Source organism: Salvia miltiorrhiza, chromosome 6, assembly GCF_028751815.1.
Source record: "Salvia miltiorrhiza cultivar Shanhuang (shh) chromosome 6, IMPLAD_Smil_shh, whole genome shotgun sequence".
Lineage (NCBI taxonomy): Eukaryota > Viridiplantae > Streptophyta > Magnoliopsida > Lamiales > Lamiaceae > Salvia > Salvia miltiorrhiza.
The window spans coordinates 34,463,079-34,481,987 of NC_080392.1; the positions used below are offsets into that span (position 1 = coordinate 34,463,079).

The following is an 18,909-nucleotide window of genomic DNA, read 5'->3' on the forward strand; positions in this document are numbered from 1 at the left end:
AAGGGTACTTACGGCCAAAAGTGCCGCAGAAAACATGAACATAAAATTAAACAGCTATGCCCATAAGGGGCGACTACTCCTACCTAACTATGGAAAGTAAAACTACAGCAATGGTCTCTCAAATTCGTGCTTCCCTCCTCTCTCCTCTCTTCTCTGCCCCGTCTGTACCTTCTGCCCACGATCATCTTCTGGTGCAACTGGGTCCCGAACGGTACTTATGGGCAAAGGGTCAGTTTTGCCTTGAGCAACTCCAAACTTTATCCAAGCTTTTGTAACCTGCTGCTCCAAGCTCCAATCGGTTTTGCATTTGTGCTCACACTTCTTCCCCGAACCGAAGTCGCATTATGCCCAGAACCTTCTTCTGATGCAACTGGATCCCGCGCGGTACTTATGGGCAAAAGGGTCGGTTTGCCCAACATCCTGCTTCTCGGACTTTTGGTCTTCAAAACAAGCTTTTGAGTGTCCCAAACTCCTCTGCTTCAAACTCATGCCTCTTTCGCAGAATGCAGCAGCATTATGCCTTAAAAGCACCTTCTGCCCAAAGAACAGACCTGCCCTGGAACTACGCCCTCCCAGGCGACTGACTCTAGCAAAACAAAGGAAAAAGACTCTATCTAGACCTAAAACAGATACGAAAAACGAGCACAAACATGGGCTCATCAGCATGCGTTCTTTAGAACTCCAAGTTCGTGCAATGATATTAATGTACGTCATCGATCTCTAATTTTTAGTGATATTTTAGAAGGTAGAGCACCAAAGATAAGTTATGTGATCAATGGTCATCAAAATGATGGAGCTTATTATCTCACTGATGGCTTATATCCTTCTTAGGCTGCATTTGTCAATACAATTGCAAGTCTAGTGCTCCAAAAGCACAAGTTGTTCGCTCAATACCAAGAGACTGTAAGAAAAGATGTCGAGATAGCCTTTGGAGTTCTACAAGCTCATTTTGTATTTATTCAACGTCCTTGTCTCATTTGGGATAAGATTTTGATGGGAAAAATTATGATAACTTGTATCATCATGCACTATATGATAGTGGAAAATGAACGGGACACATACCAAAATTATTATGATCCCACAAAATTTTTAATGGTTTTACCTTCTGATGAAGATGCATCTATTCACTACTCAACTGACAGAATTGCAAGTTTGTCTAATCACATGGTCAACAGAGATCGACTTTGTAATCGAGAAGCTCGCAATGCTCTTCAGAAGGACTTAATTGAGCACATATGAGAAAAATTCAGCACGACTAATTGAATATGTAATTTGCATATATTGTATTTGTAATTTAAATTTTCTATATGTATTTGTAATTTATTTTATGTATTTTTAATTTTATTTAGCTTTCGTAATTTTTATTTTATGATCAAGTAAAATATTTTTTTATTTATTTTTCTCTATTTTTAAAATTTTTAAAAATATATTTAAAATTATTATGACTAATATAAGAATAAAAATAAAATAAAATAAAATAAATATTTGGGTCAAATGAGTGTCACTAATAGGAGTAGATTTACGATAAAGATTGGGTTGTGTATGTGGAAGAGAGTGAAATGAATATCTGAATGGAAAAAAGTGCAGATGCACCATTGTAGTGGTAGCCCCTATAGCGTATAGCTCCCTTTACTCACTGTGTGTGCAAAATTGCAAATAGGCCCCTAAAGTCCGAAAAATTGATCAATTAAACCCTTTTGACTAACAGTTGTTAGTTAAACGTTAGTCATTTTTTTTAAAACCCCAATTTCTTTCTTCTTTCAATTTCTACCCCCAATTTCTATCCACAATTCCAATTAAGCCCTCGCTGACATATCCATCGCCGCCGCCAGTAGCCTCTTCCTCAATCCGGTGCTACCATCGTCGCCGCTACCACCGAGGTGCAAGAAGCACGCCGCCAACTTCAACAACCGTAATTATACATAACCTAACCGCGTAATTATACCCTAACAGATCTACACCAGCGGCGCCTTCTACTTTTTCCCTAAATCCTCACCATCGCCGCCCTCGCTGGTGCAGCCGTAACCATCCTCGACATCAAACAGACCACAACTTTACACACACAAAGGCGCACACCAGGTGTTCGATTAAAGGAGACAAAAATTTGGAGAGGGATTTCTGGGGCAGCTATTAATTGAATCTCCAAGCCGATGGAATTATTTGCATAGGTGTTGTGTCTTTGCGAATTGAAGAAACAAGGAATCAACTGTTAGTTTCAACTGTCTTCTCCATTAGTTTTTTTTCAGTTCTCCATTAATATTATTCCTTAAATCTCTCAAAGATGGGAAAAAGTTACAAAAAACATAAAACAGATATTGAGAATCCATGTGAAGATTAAAATGAGCTAATTATTTTCTTGCGTATCTGTCTTTTTTTTTTCGTATTGCTGCTGAAAACCTTCTGCATTCTATGTAAACTACGAGATGGGAAATTCAAAGCGCAGCAGAACTCATGATCGACTCAGTGAGCTTCCCGACTCCTTAATTTTCCACATATTTTCGTATTTACCGATTATACAAGTTGTTGGGACAACAATCCTCTCTAAACGTTGGGAAGATCTCTGGACAACCGTCCCCTTTCTTAATCTCGATTATACAAAGAGGCGCCGAACTCAGCTGAGGTCGGCGGCGTGCTTCTTGCACCTCGGTGGTGGCGGCGGCGATGGCGGCGCCGGATTGAGGAAGAGGCTAACGGCGGCGCCGATGGAGATGTCGGCGAGGGCTTGGCTTAATTGGAATTGGGGATAGAAATGGGGGTAGAAATTGAAAAAAGAAAAAAATTGGGGGTTAAATTTTTTTTGACTAATGCTTGACTAACAAAGGGGTTTAATTGATCGATTTTTCGGACTTTAGGGGCCTATTTTCTCTATTTTAATTGAAAGTTGGGTTGAGAAAAAGTTAGTGAGGATAGTCTTATGTGAGTATATTTTTATTTTTGTCTTTCAAATAGAGTAAATAGCCGTTCGGTTTGAAGGATTAGATAGACTTGATTAGATTAATCTTATCATATCTTGTTCGGTTTGATGGATACGACCCGTGATTCAATCTTAGGAGAGTGTCACATAGAATTAGTCTTGATGTATGAGTCTTGGCTTACCTCCTATATGACAAAATTAGTTTTGGGCCAATTCAATCTTAGGTAATATCGAGCTAATTTAATCTCGACAACCGAACGCCCCTAACTATACAAAGTCCAATGGAAAAGAAAAAAGAAAGAAAAAAAAAACAACGAAAAAAATTCTAAATCAGTCGGCCAACGCTCACACCACTGTTCGTTTCTTCCCAGTTACCACTTATGAATTGTAAAATTAAGAAAGAAGGAAGAAGATTTCAATCAGCTGATCGAATTTCAAGTGGTTACTGCTCTCGTAAGATGAGAGGCGGTTTAACATCACAATCCCTTTCCGCGATCTTCCTTTTCCTCGTAATTCCAATATATCTCTCTGTCATTTTTTGCTGATTCAATCTTATTTGGTCTGCGCATGTGTCCGATGCCAATGCTTTCCATGAGAATGTGTTGCTCTCCTGCATTGATTCCTGATTCTTCAGTGCATTCAGATCGGACTGTTAATCGCACTACCGCATGTATGTGTTGTGTGTGTGTGTGAGTGTGCTGCCATACAAGCACAAGGGCTTTGCTTCCTGAAGCCATTTGAATGCATTGTATGGCGGAATCCTTCATTTCGCAGCTCTATTCCTGCTGATCTTTGATTACTTGTTTGTCCAATTTGGAATGCCCATCAAATTTGCTGCATTATGTTTCATCTATTAGCCATTATAATATCTTTTGTTTTTATTAATTAGTTCATTCCTGGCTTACTTTTGCTTGATTGATGCATATTTATATTGTTTTCAGTTTTACGTTTCCATTTTGAAGCAAGGGTGGGGATTAGACTAATTTCTTGTGTGACATCGAGTAAATCTTAATGTGTTTTGAAGAGTTTCAGAAGAATTAGTATTATTTTGATCTCATATCACATATTAATGCAGGGTATCAACATTTTCTTGTCAGTCAGAGCAGAGGATACACGTGCATCTACGCTGTAAGATTCTAAGCAGTTAGTAAGGATGCTTCTATCATTACCATCACATGATTTATTGAACATCTTTAATCTGCTTTTCCAGACGAAGAGAACATAAGCTGTATGCCCCATTATATGACTGTCCAAACTGTATTGAAAGAAAGGTAATGATTTCATTTCTAATCCAATGTTCTTAAATGTCCTTTGTTTTTATTCAAGCTATCTAAGTAGTAGATCTGTTTTACATTAATCTCGTGGTTGCCATTAGAATTGATGTGATTGCCCGTCGGGACTTCTGCTGCGTAACATCTAATGCAGCATGGCCTAAGTCTATGTGGAGAGTTTGCTTAGTTATTTTTGTGCCTTTTTGCTTGTCTGTGGATGAGAAACTAAGCATGCTTATAAGTTTGAACAATTTTTGCCTATACAAACAAGTTTCTTTAGTCTCTAAGACAATTATTTTCCCACTAAAAACAGAGTGTTTGATTTTATTGGCCAAACAATGCAAAAAAAAAAAATGTTGATGCTTCATTTGGCTGACCAAACAATGGCTTGGCAGGATCAAGGAAATACTAGTTCTACTGATCATCCTTGGAAGGTAAGACCTTTTTTCTTTTCATTTGAGCAATCTGAATAACAATTTAAGTTTGATTGATCATTTCATGCAGGAATTTGACATAATCATAACATACAGCGACCCTTCTGGTGCTGTTCAAGTTAGGAGTGTCAGATCTAGAGACCTATCCTCTTCATGGGTATGGAGAAACCCTAGAAAGAAGAAACATGATAGAGTAAGATGTTCGCTGATGATTTTATCCACAGCTATATCTTCATTTTATGTTCTCTCCCAATTCTCTGAAATCCATTTTGGTCCTGATTGTAGGTTACTTACCTCTCCATCATTTGTCTTAGGTAGTACAGGATCCATTTCAAGCTAAACTGATCTATAGAAACAATGGGGACAATTGGAGTGACAATCGCCAATTTGAAGGTGAAACCCTTCAAACACAAACATATCCGGTGCATCCTGTGAAACTTAAGAGACAGGTAAATTTTGTATGTATGCATACACAGACGATATATTTCTTTTGCTGATCTGATGAGTAACTTCACCTCCTACTTTAGATGCTACGAAGGGAAAGGAGGGAGAGGAGAACTGCAGATCTGATCAAACAAGACAAAGAAATAGAAAACCAAATGCAAGAAGTAGCCATTAAACGAGCTAGGGAGCTTGACACCAATATCAAGGGGAAATACAGCATATGGAGGAAAGAGTATGAAAATCCCAACTCCGACTCCACAGTAAAACTTATACGAGACCAGATCATAATGGCCAAGGCTTATGCAACAATTGCCAAGGCTAAGAATGAGACTGTGCTTTATGATTCTCTGATTAAACAGTCCAGAGAAAGTCAACTAGCAATAGGAGAAGCAACAAATGATGCTGAACTTCTTCCAAGGTTTTGTTACATCAAATGTTTGTTAAAAAAATTCAGATGTTAGCTTTGATCTGATATACAATTTTTTTTATTCCTTTTCCTTTCTTATCAGTGCGCTAGATCAAGCGAAAGCCATGGGACACATTCTAGCTACAGCAAAGGACCAGTTATATGATTGTGTTCAGATAGCAAGAAAGTTGAGAGTAATGCTTCAATCTAGTGAAACTAATGTAAACACGTTCAAGAAGAAGAGCACATTTCTGATACAGCTTGCTGCGAAAACTGTTCCCAGACCATTGCATTGCATTCCCTTAGTTCTCACCACAGATTATCACCTAAGTAATTATGCTAGAAGAGTTTTTCCTAACAAAGAAAAACTCGAAGATCCGTCTTTGTACCATTATGCCATCTTTTCCGATAATGTACTTGCAACATCTGTGGTCGTGAACTCAACAGCACTACATGCAAAAGAACCTGAAAGGCATGTGTTTCATATAGTCACAGATAAGCTGAATTTTGCAGCTATGAAAATGTGGTTTCTAGTTAATGCTCCTGGAGGTGCAACAATTGAAGTTAAGAATGTGGATGACTTCACTTGGCTGAATTCTTCATACTGTCCTGTCCTCCGTCAGCTTGAATCTGCACGAATGATAGAATACTATTTCAAGGCACATCAATCATCATCTCTCACTTCTGGTGCTGACAATCTTAAATACAGGAACCCAAAGTACTTGTCAATGCTTAATCATCTTAGATTTTACCTTCCTGAAGTTTACCCGAAGCTGGGTAAGATATTATTCCTGGATGATGACATTGTTGTTCAGAAGGACCTGACACCTTTATGGTCTGTTAATCTACATGGGATGGTAAATGGTGCTGTGGAAACCTGCAAAGAGAGCTTCCATAGGTTTGACAAGTACCTGAACTTTTCAAATCCAAAGATATCTGAGAATTTTGATCCAAACGCTTGTGGTTGGGCATTTGGCATGAATATGTTTGATTTGATCGAATGGAGGAAACGCGACATTACTGGAATATATCATCACTGGCAAGAAATGGTATGGTTACATCTTACTCTAACCTTTCCCTTTATGTGGTGCTTTTTGATGAAGAAGAAAAACTAAAACAAAATGCATTTAATATGTTCAGATGTGTGGCTAAATTTTTGAAGCTACTTCACTGGAAAGGGCCAATTGCTGCTTATAATACACATTGCTCTTAGAAAATGAACTGGATGTGCATAGAGTAGCATGCAATTTTCTACTGTCTAGTAGCACCAGTACATGTTTTCTTCTTTTGTTTTTACTGGAGGATTCTTAGGCTTTTACGTATCAAGGTGAATAGATTTTTTCTTTTTCGGTAGATCAGCAAACCAGGAAATTCTTAAAATGCTTACATTCCAACGTTACAGCTTAAATCACACTACTAATCTAATACAATCCCATAGGTAAGACTTACCTTCAACAAGCAACGTAGTATCATCATCATGGTCGTGCAGTCTCCCCCTACTAATACGTTATATTAGATTGTACCCTGCCTTATACTGTCTTTCCCATACCTTGATGTACTATATGTCATGCATTGTATTGACTTTGCCACATGTGGTGATATCATGATAAGGGTTGCTAGTCCATGAAACTCATGTATGACCTAGCTTTTAGAGCAAAGGTGGTAGTGTTTAAAATATACACAATAAATGACCTAGATTCTCTACTAGAAGTCAAGCCACTGTTGAGTAATCTGGGTTTCAGGATCCTGGTGCCGCAAGATATCTGCAGTTGGACCAAAAATGATAATACGGCATCTCAGTCTTGAATGTATATCACGCATCTCAATCATTTACTTTATGTTTGATTGCAGAATGAGGACAGGACTCTTTGGAAACTTGGCACGCTGCCACCGGGGCTGATAACTTTCTACAATTTGACCTACCCTCTGGATCGGAGCTGGCATGTTCTGGGGTTGGGCTACGACCCTGCTCTTAACCAGACAGAGATAGAGAATGCTGGTGTTGTACATTATAATGGAAACTATAAACCATGGTTGGATCTTGCCATAGCCAAGTACAGATCTTACTGGTCCAAATATGTCATGTATGATAACTTCTATTTACAAGTGTGCAACCTGAATGAATAATGGGGGGTGCTCTTTTTCTTCATACGTCGCAATATCATGTAGTATAAAATAGTTTTCATACACGTTTAATGTTTAACTATGTTGTTATTTCATTTCTTGTGTTCTTAGTGTTACTAAGTTGTAGCCCAACATGAATCTCCAACTTCCCTTTTTATATGTTTGTCTTTATTGGATGCGTGAAGTTAAAATATTGGTGATATAGTTCATCCAAGTAGTACTAACTTCTTTTTTGTTTTTCAAATTGGTATTTGTAAAAGGATGAATCTTACTTGTTTAGTCCACAAAACATCTTTGTGATTTTCTATTTTTGTTCCTTTATAAAACTCTTTTCTATTATATTTTTTTTTACATAATTTCATTGATTATCACCATTATAATTTCATATATTTATATATATTGTTATTAATGGATCCATGTAAATCCACTATCTATCATAATTTTTTTTTTTTAATTTGTAAGATCTCTTCTTTAATCATCAAATATATAAATATCTTTTTTTAAAACTCATACTCCCTCGGTCCCACCTCATTTAGCCTAATTCTTTTTGGCACGATTGTTAAGACGAATAAGAATATAGTGTAAATATGTAGGCCTCATATCTATTATAATGAAAAATTATTATTAAAAAAGAAAATAGACCAAATCGGATGGATCTAGGAAAGGAGTAATAACAGGGCAAGTGAAATGGGAAGGACAAAGTATTTAGGAAGGGAGTATTAAAGTTATCTATGTAATAAACCAAAAGCACGATTCTAGGTTCCCTTGCCCAATTCTGATGCCGAATTATAACGTGCCCCGAGAACGTAATGATGGCTTGACGGAAGGAGTTAACAGCGTTAACTCAACTCTAGAAAAGAAAATTCAAAATTCATAAATAGTGTAAGGACACGTGTCGACAATCAAGATAGAGGGTGCCGGGCACCTTTGTGCGGGGTAGAATTTACCCCCTTGAGTGTAGATGAAAGATACAATGGTTTCTTATTTATGAAGGTAATGATTTGGAACTCTCAAATCTCAATCTATAATAGTCAAATTCTAGTAGGCGAAGTAGTCAAAGTCAAAGGTATGAATGTGAGGCTGAAGTGAGTTTCAAACTCGCTTACGCGTAACACTAGTTGCCGTGCTGCTTCATGAAACCGGAAATGAATAATCTCGTCATTATCTCCGATCATCTTTCTTCCCCATAATGATTTACAGTTCTGAATGAGAATCTCATGCAAATGCAGCGTCTTCTAATTCTCTGCTTCCTCTTCACTTTTACAGCCGCTGCGCATCATCCCGATCACATTTCTATCAACTGCGGCGGAGCTGCAGCTCTCAGTGGCAGAGCCAGGAAATGGGGTGGAGACTCAGATGCTGCACCGAAAGGCTCATCAAAGGCATCCACTGTCACGGGAGAGCTGATCGCAGCCGTCGATCCAGTTCCCTACAGCACTGCACGCATCTCTCGCTCCCAATTTTCCTACTCCTTTCACCTCACTCCAGGTCAGAAATTTATCCGCCTTCACTTCAATCCCGTGCCCTACTACGGTTTTGAAAGCTTCCACGATTTCTTCACCGTCGAAGCTGGTCCTTTCACGCTACTTGCTAATTTCAGTGCTTCCATAACTGCTCGTGCTCTTTCTCTCAATATTCTTGTTAAAGAATTCTGCTTAATCATACAACAAAATCAACCCCTCAACATAGTCTTCTCTCCCGAAACTAGCCAATCCAAGTATAACTACGCTTTCATTAATGGGATTGAGATTATATCAGTACCTCCCACTATTTCTTACTGTCACGGTGGAGATAGTGGAATTCATGTGCTTGGCCAAAAGTCTGTCATCTATGTCGACAATACTAGTGCGCTTGAGAGGGTTTATCATCAAAACATGAAATGGGGTTCTGTTCTGGATGATGTCGGCGGCATGTTTGGGATATGGGCATCAAATCTTAAAAAACAGGCTGGTGATTTGAGCTGGAGAGTGCTTGTTGATGTGGGATTCAGGTATTTGATCCGGATTCACTTGTGTGAGGCAGGACTCAAAATGGATTTCACGCTTCTCATTGAAAACATGATTGCATTGACTAGTGCTGATATGCTCCAGCAAGGGGGAAATAAAAGCATGCTTTGGTATAACTATATGGTGATGGTGGAGGGCCACAAACGAGAGGGTAAACGTACCATCTCTATTTCTCTCAACTCTCAACACGGGCGGCCGCTTGAAGGATTTGAAGTGTTCAAGCTAAGCAACCATGACCGGAGTCTTGCCAGTCCCAATCCTCTGCCTCCCAATCCTACAAGAGATACACAATCACAGACTCTACTACATTCTCTTCTTGGCCGCGTAAATGCTATTGCAACTGTTGTCTTTACTGTGATTTGTCTGCTAAATATCGTTTTCCATTTGCTGCTCAAAATGCGGGGAGCTGATATGACTGAGATTGATGAGGAAAACCAGCCATCTGCCAGGGCAAAGCAACTCTGCCGTACCTTTTCACTAGCTGAGATCCAATCAGCCACGGACAACTTTTACAGTGGATTTATCGTTGGAAAGGGTGGATTTGGTAAAGTCTACAAAGGGTTCATGGATAATGGGAGAGAGATTGTAGCCATAAAGCGAGCAAAACCAGACTCCAAGCAAGGGGAGCTTCAGTTTTGGATGGAGGTTGAAACGCTTTCTGAGCTTCGACATGTGAATCTAGTTTCTCTCATCGGATACTGCACTGAGCAAAAGGAAATGATTCTTGTTTATGAGTATATGCCCAATGGGACATTGGCTGACCATCTCTACAAACTAGCCAGGAAAAACAAAGATTTTTATCTTCTCTCTTGGAAGCAACGACTTAAGATCTGCATAGGAGCCATTCGGGCCCTAGATTACCTTCACACTGGCCATGGGATCATGCATCGTGATGTGAAGGCTTCTAATATCCTGCTTGATGAGAATTTTGTGGCTAAAGTTTCAGATTTTGGCTTAGCTAAAACTGGAAGTTTCAGTGAGTCACAGAGCCAAGATAGCACAAATCTTAAAGGCACATTTGGATATATTGACCCGAACTTTTTTACAACTCGTAAACTAACAAAAGAAAGTGACATCTATTCTTTTGGTGTGGTGTTGTTGGAAGTATTGTGTGGAAGACCTGCAGTGGAGCCTTTGAATGAAGAAGATAAACGTAGTCTGACTACATGGGCTATAGATAACATTAGTAAGGGACGAGTTGATGATATTGTAACTCCAAGTCTTAGAGGGGAAATATCACCAGATAGTCTGAAGACATTTGTGAAGGTTGCAGAAAGATGCTTGCACGATGAACCAAAGAAACGGCCAACAGCAGCGCTCCTAGTAATAAAACTTAATCTTGCACTTCAGCTGCAGGAGAAGGCAGAATCTTTAGCACCGGAAGAGAGGACTAGTTTTGAGGACATCATCTCATCTGCTGACGAATCTCAGCAGGAGAACATAAATGGAGCAGATACCTTGCACGAGAAGGAGAATGATGAGATAAGAAATGTTAGTGCTGCCATGCCATGTGCTGATAATGATAGAACTATCTTATCAGTTAGCCCAAGACCAATGGCGTCTTCCTTTAGTGTGCAAACTTATCCATCTCTCCAAAGAGAACAGAGTAACAGCACAATGATCAATTCGGGAAGAAAAGATGGGAAAAAATCCATGATTTATAGGATATCACGAAAACTTTGGCCACGAGATGCCTTTCGGAAAACCAGGAAACCCTCAAACAAAGGGGATATGGTTGGAATTTCACTATCAGGTATGCGTTTAGCTACAATAATAACATCTGTAATAGTGCAGTTTGATCTAAGTCACACCATAACCAATTGAATGCTAAGCGACTAAATGAGAACAATGGTGACCAAACCTATATATGGATTTCATACAAAGTTATTATGCCGCATGCTGAATTATCCAACTAAAAGATAGATTACACCGGATATTAAACGTGGAAAACTGCATCTATGTATTTTCAGTTATAATAAATAAATTAATGGACTTAGTTCATGTTGTTTTCAAGTTGATTTATGGTATTTTGATTCTTTTATACCAGTCTTTTTTGAAATGATAAAATGAATAGGCTTACTTCAGTGATATAATCAATTAGTTACCAAATTTCTGACAATATTCTTGCAATGGCTTTACGGGTATATTTTGCAGCACCATTATCACGTAGGACCATCAATACTACATTGGGAGGCAACCCTATTACTAACAAGAAGATAGGTGGAATGAGTTCAACTCCAACTTTAAGGATTTTCTCTTTTGAGGAACTGAAGGCTGCCACAAGAAATTTCCGCAGTGATTCAGTTCTTGGAGAAGGAGGTTTTGGGAAAGTTTATAAAGGCTGGATACATGAGATGTCCAGTACCAAAGAGGGAAAAGGATCCATTGTGGTTGCTATTAAGAAGTTGAATCATGAAAGCATGCAGGGGTTTCAAGAGTGGCAGGTATTATCCACTATTCTGTTCAAGTAGTTCCTGAATTGGTAGTCTTCTGTTTTAGCGATGCGTTAAAATTGGAGATCTTAATTACTTTTACTTTTTAATGCACGAAATTGAAATTATGGATGGTGCCATAGGTGATGTCTTTCCCCTCATCATATTGCTCAGAAAAGTTAAATATGTTTTTTGAGCCTATCAGATTCAGAAGATTATCTGGCACAATATTTTTCTCCATCTTATTGTTACTTGTTTCTTTTCCCCGTTATTGTTCAAACCAAAAAAAATTTCTCTTATTTATATGATTATATTTGGATTCTCATATACAGTGCAATTTTGTCTCTCTACGGAGAATAGTTGGTTTACACATAGTTAAGAATTGCAGGTCATATTACATAAAGTTGACCCTAGATGAGTAGAACATACACACACTCCGTATAGACTAACTTTTACTTTCTTCCACTTGCCTATGCACCCCTCTCAGGTATGAAAATCAAGTGGTATTTAATAATAGAGGCAGCACCCTAGTCTAGCCAAAACCTTTTAGTCATAGGAAATTCTAGCCATACAAATAAAAATATGGAAATAATAGCATTTCTGACTAAAATACTCTTTTAGTGTGTAACAATATAAAATATACTATTACACACTTTTTAGAAACGAAAAAAATGTGTAATGGTGTATTTTACATTGTTACACACTTTTTCGCAACCACACACTTTTACATTATTACACACTTTTGTGATAAGTGTGTAACAGTGTAAAATACACTGTTACACACTTTTCGCAGTTACACACTTTATGTTATTACACACTTTTGCGAAAAAGTGTGTAACAGTATTAAGGGTATAATTGTACATTTACGTTAGAAAAGGCTAGTTTTTCCATATTTTTATTTGGGTGGACATTTTTTCCTTTTCTTATACAAGAACGGCTAATTGAGCCCATTAACTCTTAATAATATCTTTGATTGTGTCGATTTATATTTGCAGTCTGAGGTGCAATTCCTTGGAAGAATCTACCATCCTAATCTGGTGAAGTTATTGGGATACGGATGGGATCATAACGAGCTGTTTCTTGTCTATGAATTAATGCAAAAAGGAAGCTTAGAGAACCATCTTTTTCAAAGTAAGGAGATTAAATGGCTATGCAGGTACCAACTTTAACTATTAATAACTTTAATTAGCTAGATAGCTAAGTTCTTGAGTTTGCTTGGTTAGGTTCTCGTCAGCCACTGCCATGGGATACTAGGCTTAATATATTGATTGGAGCAGCTCGTGGTCTGGCATTCTTGCATTCTTCAGACATAAAAGTTATCTTCAGGGACTTCAAATCCTCAAACATATTGCTTGACGAAGTAAGCTACGTCTAGTACTATTCATTTTTTAAGTATTAAATGTCTCATTATGAAACTAGACTTACTCATTTCATGGCTGAAAGGATGTTCCATACTTTGTTCTTCTTATTCTCAGTTGTACCACGCCAAGATATCTGATTTTGGTCTTGCAAAAACGGGTCCTTTCGCTGATAGAACCCATGTGTCAACACGTGTTATGGGAACATATGGTTATGCCGCACCTGAGTATGTGATGACAGGTATATATAGCATCTCTATATAATTTTTTAACTGAAAAAAATCATATCCCAACAAAACTGTGGTTGCATTGATCTGATCAGGTCACTTAACGGAGAAGAGTGATGTGTATGGATTTGGCGTGGTGTTACTAGAAATGCTGACAGGTTTGCGAGTAATTGACAAGAAACGTCCGGCTGAACAACAATACTTAGTTGTTTGGATGAAACCACGTTTATCTGACCGGAGGAAGTTGAAGAATATAATTGATCCGCGTCTAGAGGGAAACTATGGTTCGAAGTCTGCAGCAAAAGTAGCTGAGCTCGCCCTCAACTGTCTTGAAAAGAATCCAAAAAGCAGACCCACAATGCAGCAAGTGGTAGAGACACTGGAAACAGCCGCTGAGGCACCAAGACAGCCTAGAGTTCACTTTAGTCCTCAGCCTAGATATTTGTCCAAATGATTATCCTCAGATAAGGAATATATGAATCTTCATACCATTTTTAGCTGATAAATATCAATCAGGTCAGGTTGTATAGTAGATTTCTATAATATCCACGTCAAGAAGTGGAGACTTTGCTTCGCAGATTATTATCATATAAAGAGGAGGGAGGGGTTCACACAGGTAGCAAATGCAGGTAGAGAGATATAAGAGAAGGTTCAGATGAGAACCCTTATTTAAAGTGAGAAGAAGAACTATTCTTAGTCAATCATGAAGAAACATTTTTCTCATCTCCGATAAATTTTCCGGTACATGTTGCATGACATTTCCATCAACTACGCTGGCGACTGGGATCACTGGCACCCTGCATCGCAGAGCACCATAATAGATTACTGTTTTGTGGTGTGAACGTTTATATATGCATTCCATATGTCAATATGGAATGTACAGGTACATGAGTGGATGCCTATGTTTGATTAACCTCCATCCGTAGTCATGCCAAGCCAAGCAACAGATGGTGATTCCCACGTGACAACACTGGTTATGGGACAATATGTTTATGCTGCACCGGAATAAATTGCCACACGTAAATATGCACATGGTTATATAGATTGTAGCCGTACATATTGAAATGAGTTGGTTAGTATTGCAGGGCACTTGTATGTGAAGAGCGATGTGTATGGTTCGGTGTGGTGTTAGTAGAAATGCTGACAGGGCTGCACGCACACGACACCACAGTCTGGGTGATTGGATCAAGCCATATTTATCAGATAGGAGGAAGTTGAGGCACATTATTGATGTCCGTCTAAATCAGCAATGCAGGTAGCTTATCTCGCCTTAAGTTGCCTTGAACGTGAACCCAATAAAGACCCTCAGTGCACAAACTGGAAAGAATCGCTTCTTCTAACGAGGGAGCCTAGAGTATACTTTGGTCACTAGGCAGTCAATCGGTCCGTGTTGAAAGTTGTTATTGTGATAGTAATTAAATAGAGTATAGATTTTGAAGCATAAACTGTACCAACTTGTTGTTTGAGTCCATCCTCATTATCTTATCTTTCTGAAAAGTTTCTATTTTAGCTCTATCTCTTTTTACCAGATTTCAAGTTCCATGTATTTTTAATTTCAAGCGTAAATTTCAATTCATGTATGATAAGTAAGATGTAGAAGTGACCCGGGTTCGATCCCTCTTGGGAACGAATTGGTGATTGGAGATATAAGGTGGAGTTTGGTGAATGGAGAGATAAGGTGGTTCTTGGAGTGGATGGGGAACTAACTACTAACATCTAACATGACTTTGACCGATCAAAAAAAAAAAAAAAAAAAAAAAAAAAAAAAAAAAAAAAAAAAAAAAAAAAAGTAAGATGTAGAATTGGTGTGCATGATTCTTGAACGAATGAATAGTTGAATAATACAAATCCTATTGTTGTGGCCAGAAAACAGCAGATAAAAAAGTGGTGAAAAGCATATAAAGGTGAGTTCAATCATTCATCATGCAGCCCCACCAACAAAACAAACAATAAGAAAAGACCAAGGATGTCTATCAGAGACTTGCAGTTGACCCTCAATATCTCTATATAATCATCATCTCCTAGCATTTTCACAAAGTTTTGAATGAATACGGCATTCAAATGCATTGTCTCATTACCCTGATCATATTTCTATCAACTGCGGAGGAGCTGCAGCTGTCAGTGGCAGAAAATGGAGCGGAGACGCTACACCGAAAGCTTCATCAAAGGAATCAACTGTCAAGGGAGAGCTGATCACAGCCGTCGATCCAGTTCCCTTCAGCACTGCACGCATCTCCCGCTCCCAATTTTCCTACTCCTTTCACCTCACTCCAGGTCAGAAATTTATCCGCCTTCACTTCAATCCCGTGCCTTACTACGGTTTTGAAAGCTTCCACGATTTCTTCACCGTCGAAGCTGGTCCTTTCATGCTACTTGCTAATTTCAGTGCTTCCATAACTGCTCGTGCTCTTGCTCTCAATGTTATTGCCAAAGAATTCTGCTTAATCATACAAGAAAATCAACCCCTACACATAGTATTCTCTCCGGAAACTTTGTTTAATTATGCTTTTGTTAATGGGATTGAGATTATTGAAAGATATTATGTACTAGATTAGGATATATTTGATATATTCTAATACTAAGTAAGACAATTCAAGTGTGAATTCCTTAGTCGTAATTGTTGACTCAAGTGTGAATTCCTTAGTCGTAATTGTTGACTAAGGAAGACAAGACAATTTAGAATTGTCTTCTTCGCTTATAAATAAAGGAGATTGGTCTTACGAAGAATATACGAAAAACACTAAGAGAGCACTATAGTTTCAATCGGAGATTTCCTAGCTGTCGACGATTGAATCGTGCACTTGGAATAGTTCCTGCATCGAATCGACATACACGTGGATACCTTAGTAGTGGATTCACGGCAAGAATCGAGACGCACGTTTACCACACAACGAGTAAGTTATTCTTTTCGTTGTGTGCCTATCTCTACACATGATGCATTTGTAAATCTAGATCTAATCCTTGAATGTATATTCTGCTGCGTATCATTAGATGATGTCAAGGAAAACTAACTGTGGTATCAGAGCCCGGGCTCGATTTACAATTGTGATTGTGTTCTAATTGTTTATGGGTTGAGAATATTTGATTTTAGAAATGGTTTCTAAAATGAATCTGAAATTGGAAATTTTGGAAATCTGTTTCGACTTTTGAATTGGAATTGAAATCGAAAGTTTTGGAATTGGGATTTTGTTGCTGGGCAACATTTGAAACTTTGCTGGGCCATTCACCGGATCCAAGCCGACCACCTTGATGAACGAGGCGGCGACAGTGGCTCGGGGCTCGCCGGTGAGCAGCGCCCGACCACCTGCCGCTGGTTGCGTCGCGGTGCGTCGTGGCTTCGAGCCAACGTCCGCTGCATCTCTTTAACAGACCTGCCAACTCGATCTTGGAGTCCGGCAATGGTGGAGGTCTTGCACGCCTCCGGGCGGTGAACGGCGACAGGGAGCTTCGAGCTCCTGCCGGAGTGGCTAAGGAACGGTGAGGACGCAGGCAAGCGTCTGGAGACGTCGCCGCTTACCTCCGACGCGCCTTCGAGCCGCGACCGGCGAGGATCTGTCCGGCGAGGTCGCGCGACGTCGTCTGCATCGTGGCTTCGAGCGGCGGCGGCGTGGCTCCAGGGCTCCGGGCGTGGGGACGGGAAGGAGAAGGCGGCAGCGGGCTGCCGGGAAAAGGAAGCGGCTGCTGCTGCTAAATCTCCTCTCAAACCCTTGCTGCTGAAATTGAATTTGGGCTGTTATAGTTTTGGGCCCGGACTGGGCCTGAGGCAGCTGGGCTGTGTTTTAAAGGGCTGGGCTTGCGATTTTTTAAATATAAAGGCCCCTATGTGGGCTGAAACTGTTTTTTTAAAAAAAAATCTTTTATTAATTTTGAATTAATAATTGAATCCCAATTTCAGAATTAATTTATTAATTGGATTAATAGATTTAAATTATTGTTATTAGTTTAGAATTAATAATAATAGAAATAAATTTATATTAATTTAGAATTAATATAAATTGATTAACCCATATTTAATTAGAGAATGAAATATTAATTTGATTAATGATTTTATTCGTAGAGATTTTTTATGTGATAAGCATGTTATTTGATTTTATGCTTATTATTTAACTATAGTAGTTAAAGACCGCATTTATCTTGGGTAGGCGGCGCCCAATATATGTAGTCCGTTTTGCTATGTATGGGTAGGCGGCGCCCAATATGTGTGGTCCGCATTTTATATGCCTGGGTAGGCAACACCCAGTAATTGTGTTGCTATTTAATATTGGATATTAAATATAAGCAATTAGTATCACATGCTAAATCCCCATTAAATATAAGTCTTTGTGTAAGCACAAAACTCGTCGTCCATCATAATTGTCTGAGCAACCCATCCTTTTCGATCAAGAGTATTTACACCCAAGTGTTTGCTCTAGTCTACAAGGCCAAGGCTCATTCATAGGTTGGCACCGTGTGATGGGGTTGACTTGCTTGATCATTTGTGGCGTGAAACTCGACCAAAGTGATTTAAGGACGCAGATTAATTAGATTAATCAACCGAGAGTTGCAAAATTATTGTTGCAATTGGCTTAGAGGCATACTAAGTAATATTATTGTAGTCATCAGCCCAAGCAGAGGCTGCATAATATTGATTTGGATCTCAGACCACTAAGATTTATATAACATATAAATCCGTATTTTACGTTAGGGGCGTAAAATATGTCAAAAATTAGTGGGAGCTAATCAATACGATAGCCCATTGTTTGATTGGTGATACAATGTGATCATAGTTTACTCTTTCTAATTTGCTTTTCTTTATTTATTGATCAGATAATATGTCGAATTATTCACTGAAATGTTTGATGGAAACAAACAAGTTGACTGGGTCAAACTTTACGGATTGGCTCCGTTGCTTGCGTCTGGTCTTAAGGCTAGAGAAGATTGAGTATGTCTTGGACAACCCAATCACTGTCATTCCTGACAAGCAGTCTGCTGAGTATGCATCATTTGATGAAGCTGCTCACAAGAAGCATGTTGAGGATACAACATCGGCATAATGTGTGATGTTGTCCTCTATGACTACGGAGTTACAGAGGCAACACGAACACATGTTCCCTTATGATATGCTGAAACACTTGAAGAGTCTGTATGCTTCAGAAGCTCAGACTATGGAGTATGAGATACTCCGAGATCTTTTCAAGTGTAAGCTTCATGATGGGGGTCAGGTTTCTGATCATGTACTGAAGATGATCGGGTTGATTGAGAGGTTGTCATCGATTGGAACGATGCTACCCGCTGCTGTCTCTGTCAATCTGAT

The 18,909-nt window shown here is 38.9% G+C and overlaps 2 protein-coding genes and 1 long non-coding RNA gene across 5 annotated transcripts; all 3 read left to right on the forward strand.

Annotated features, from left to right (window-relative positions):
- Positions 1-3,183: 3,183 nt before the first annotated feature.
- Positions 3,184-7,688, forward strand: LOC130989182 (probable galacturonosyltransferase 3). The gene is made up of 9 exons (XM_057913122.1): positions 3,184-3,423; positions 3,990-4,042; positions 4,125-4,185; positions 4,581-4,619; positions 4,690-4,812; positions 4,934-5,068; positions 5,147-5,481; positions 5,573-6,518; positions 7,321-7,688. The coding sequence occupies exons 1-9, from the start codon at positions 3,295-3,297 to the stop codon at positions 7,594-7,596; spliced, it is 2,097 nt and encodes a 698-aa protein (XP_057769105.1). The 5' UTR covers positions 3,184-3,294; the 3' UTR covers positions 7,597-7,688.
- A 966-nt stretch (positions 7,689-8,654) lies between these two features.
- LOC130989183 (receptor-like protein kinase FERONIA) lies at positions 8,655-15,144 on the forward strand. Of its 3 annotated transcripts, XM_057913125.1 has the most exons (7): positions 8,668-8,786; positions 8,827-11,352; positions 11,754-12,043; positions 13,027-13,162; positions 13,255-13,391; positions 13,507-13,630; positions 13,712-15,144. In XM_057913125.1, the coding sequence occupies exons 1-7, from the start codon at positions 8,783-8,785 to the stop codon at positions 14,068-14,070; spliced, it is 3,576 nt and encodes a 1,191-aa protein (XP_057769108.1). In that variant the 5' UTR covers positions 8,668-8,782; the 3' UTR covers positions 14,071-15,144. The 3 variants fall into 3 exon arrangements, 2 of the variants coding, with proteins under 2 accessions (XP_057769107.1, XP_057769108.1); XM_057913124.1 differs by having other exon boundaries at positions 8,655-11,352; XR_009090526.1 differs by lacking the exon at positions 13,712-15,144 and having other exon boundaries at positions 8,656-11,352; positions 13,027-13,187.
- Positions 15,145-15,487: 343 nt separating this feature from the next.
- Positions 15,488-17,531, forward strand: LOC130989191 (uncharacterized). The gene is made up of 2 exons (XR_009090528.1): positions 15,488-16,245; positions 16,279-17,531. It is a non-coding gene; the product is annotated as an uncharacterized LOC130989191 (long non-coding RNA).
- Positions 17,532-18,909: the final 1,378 nt, after the last annotated feature.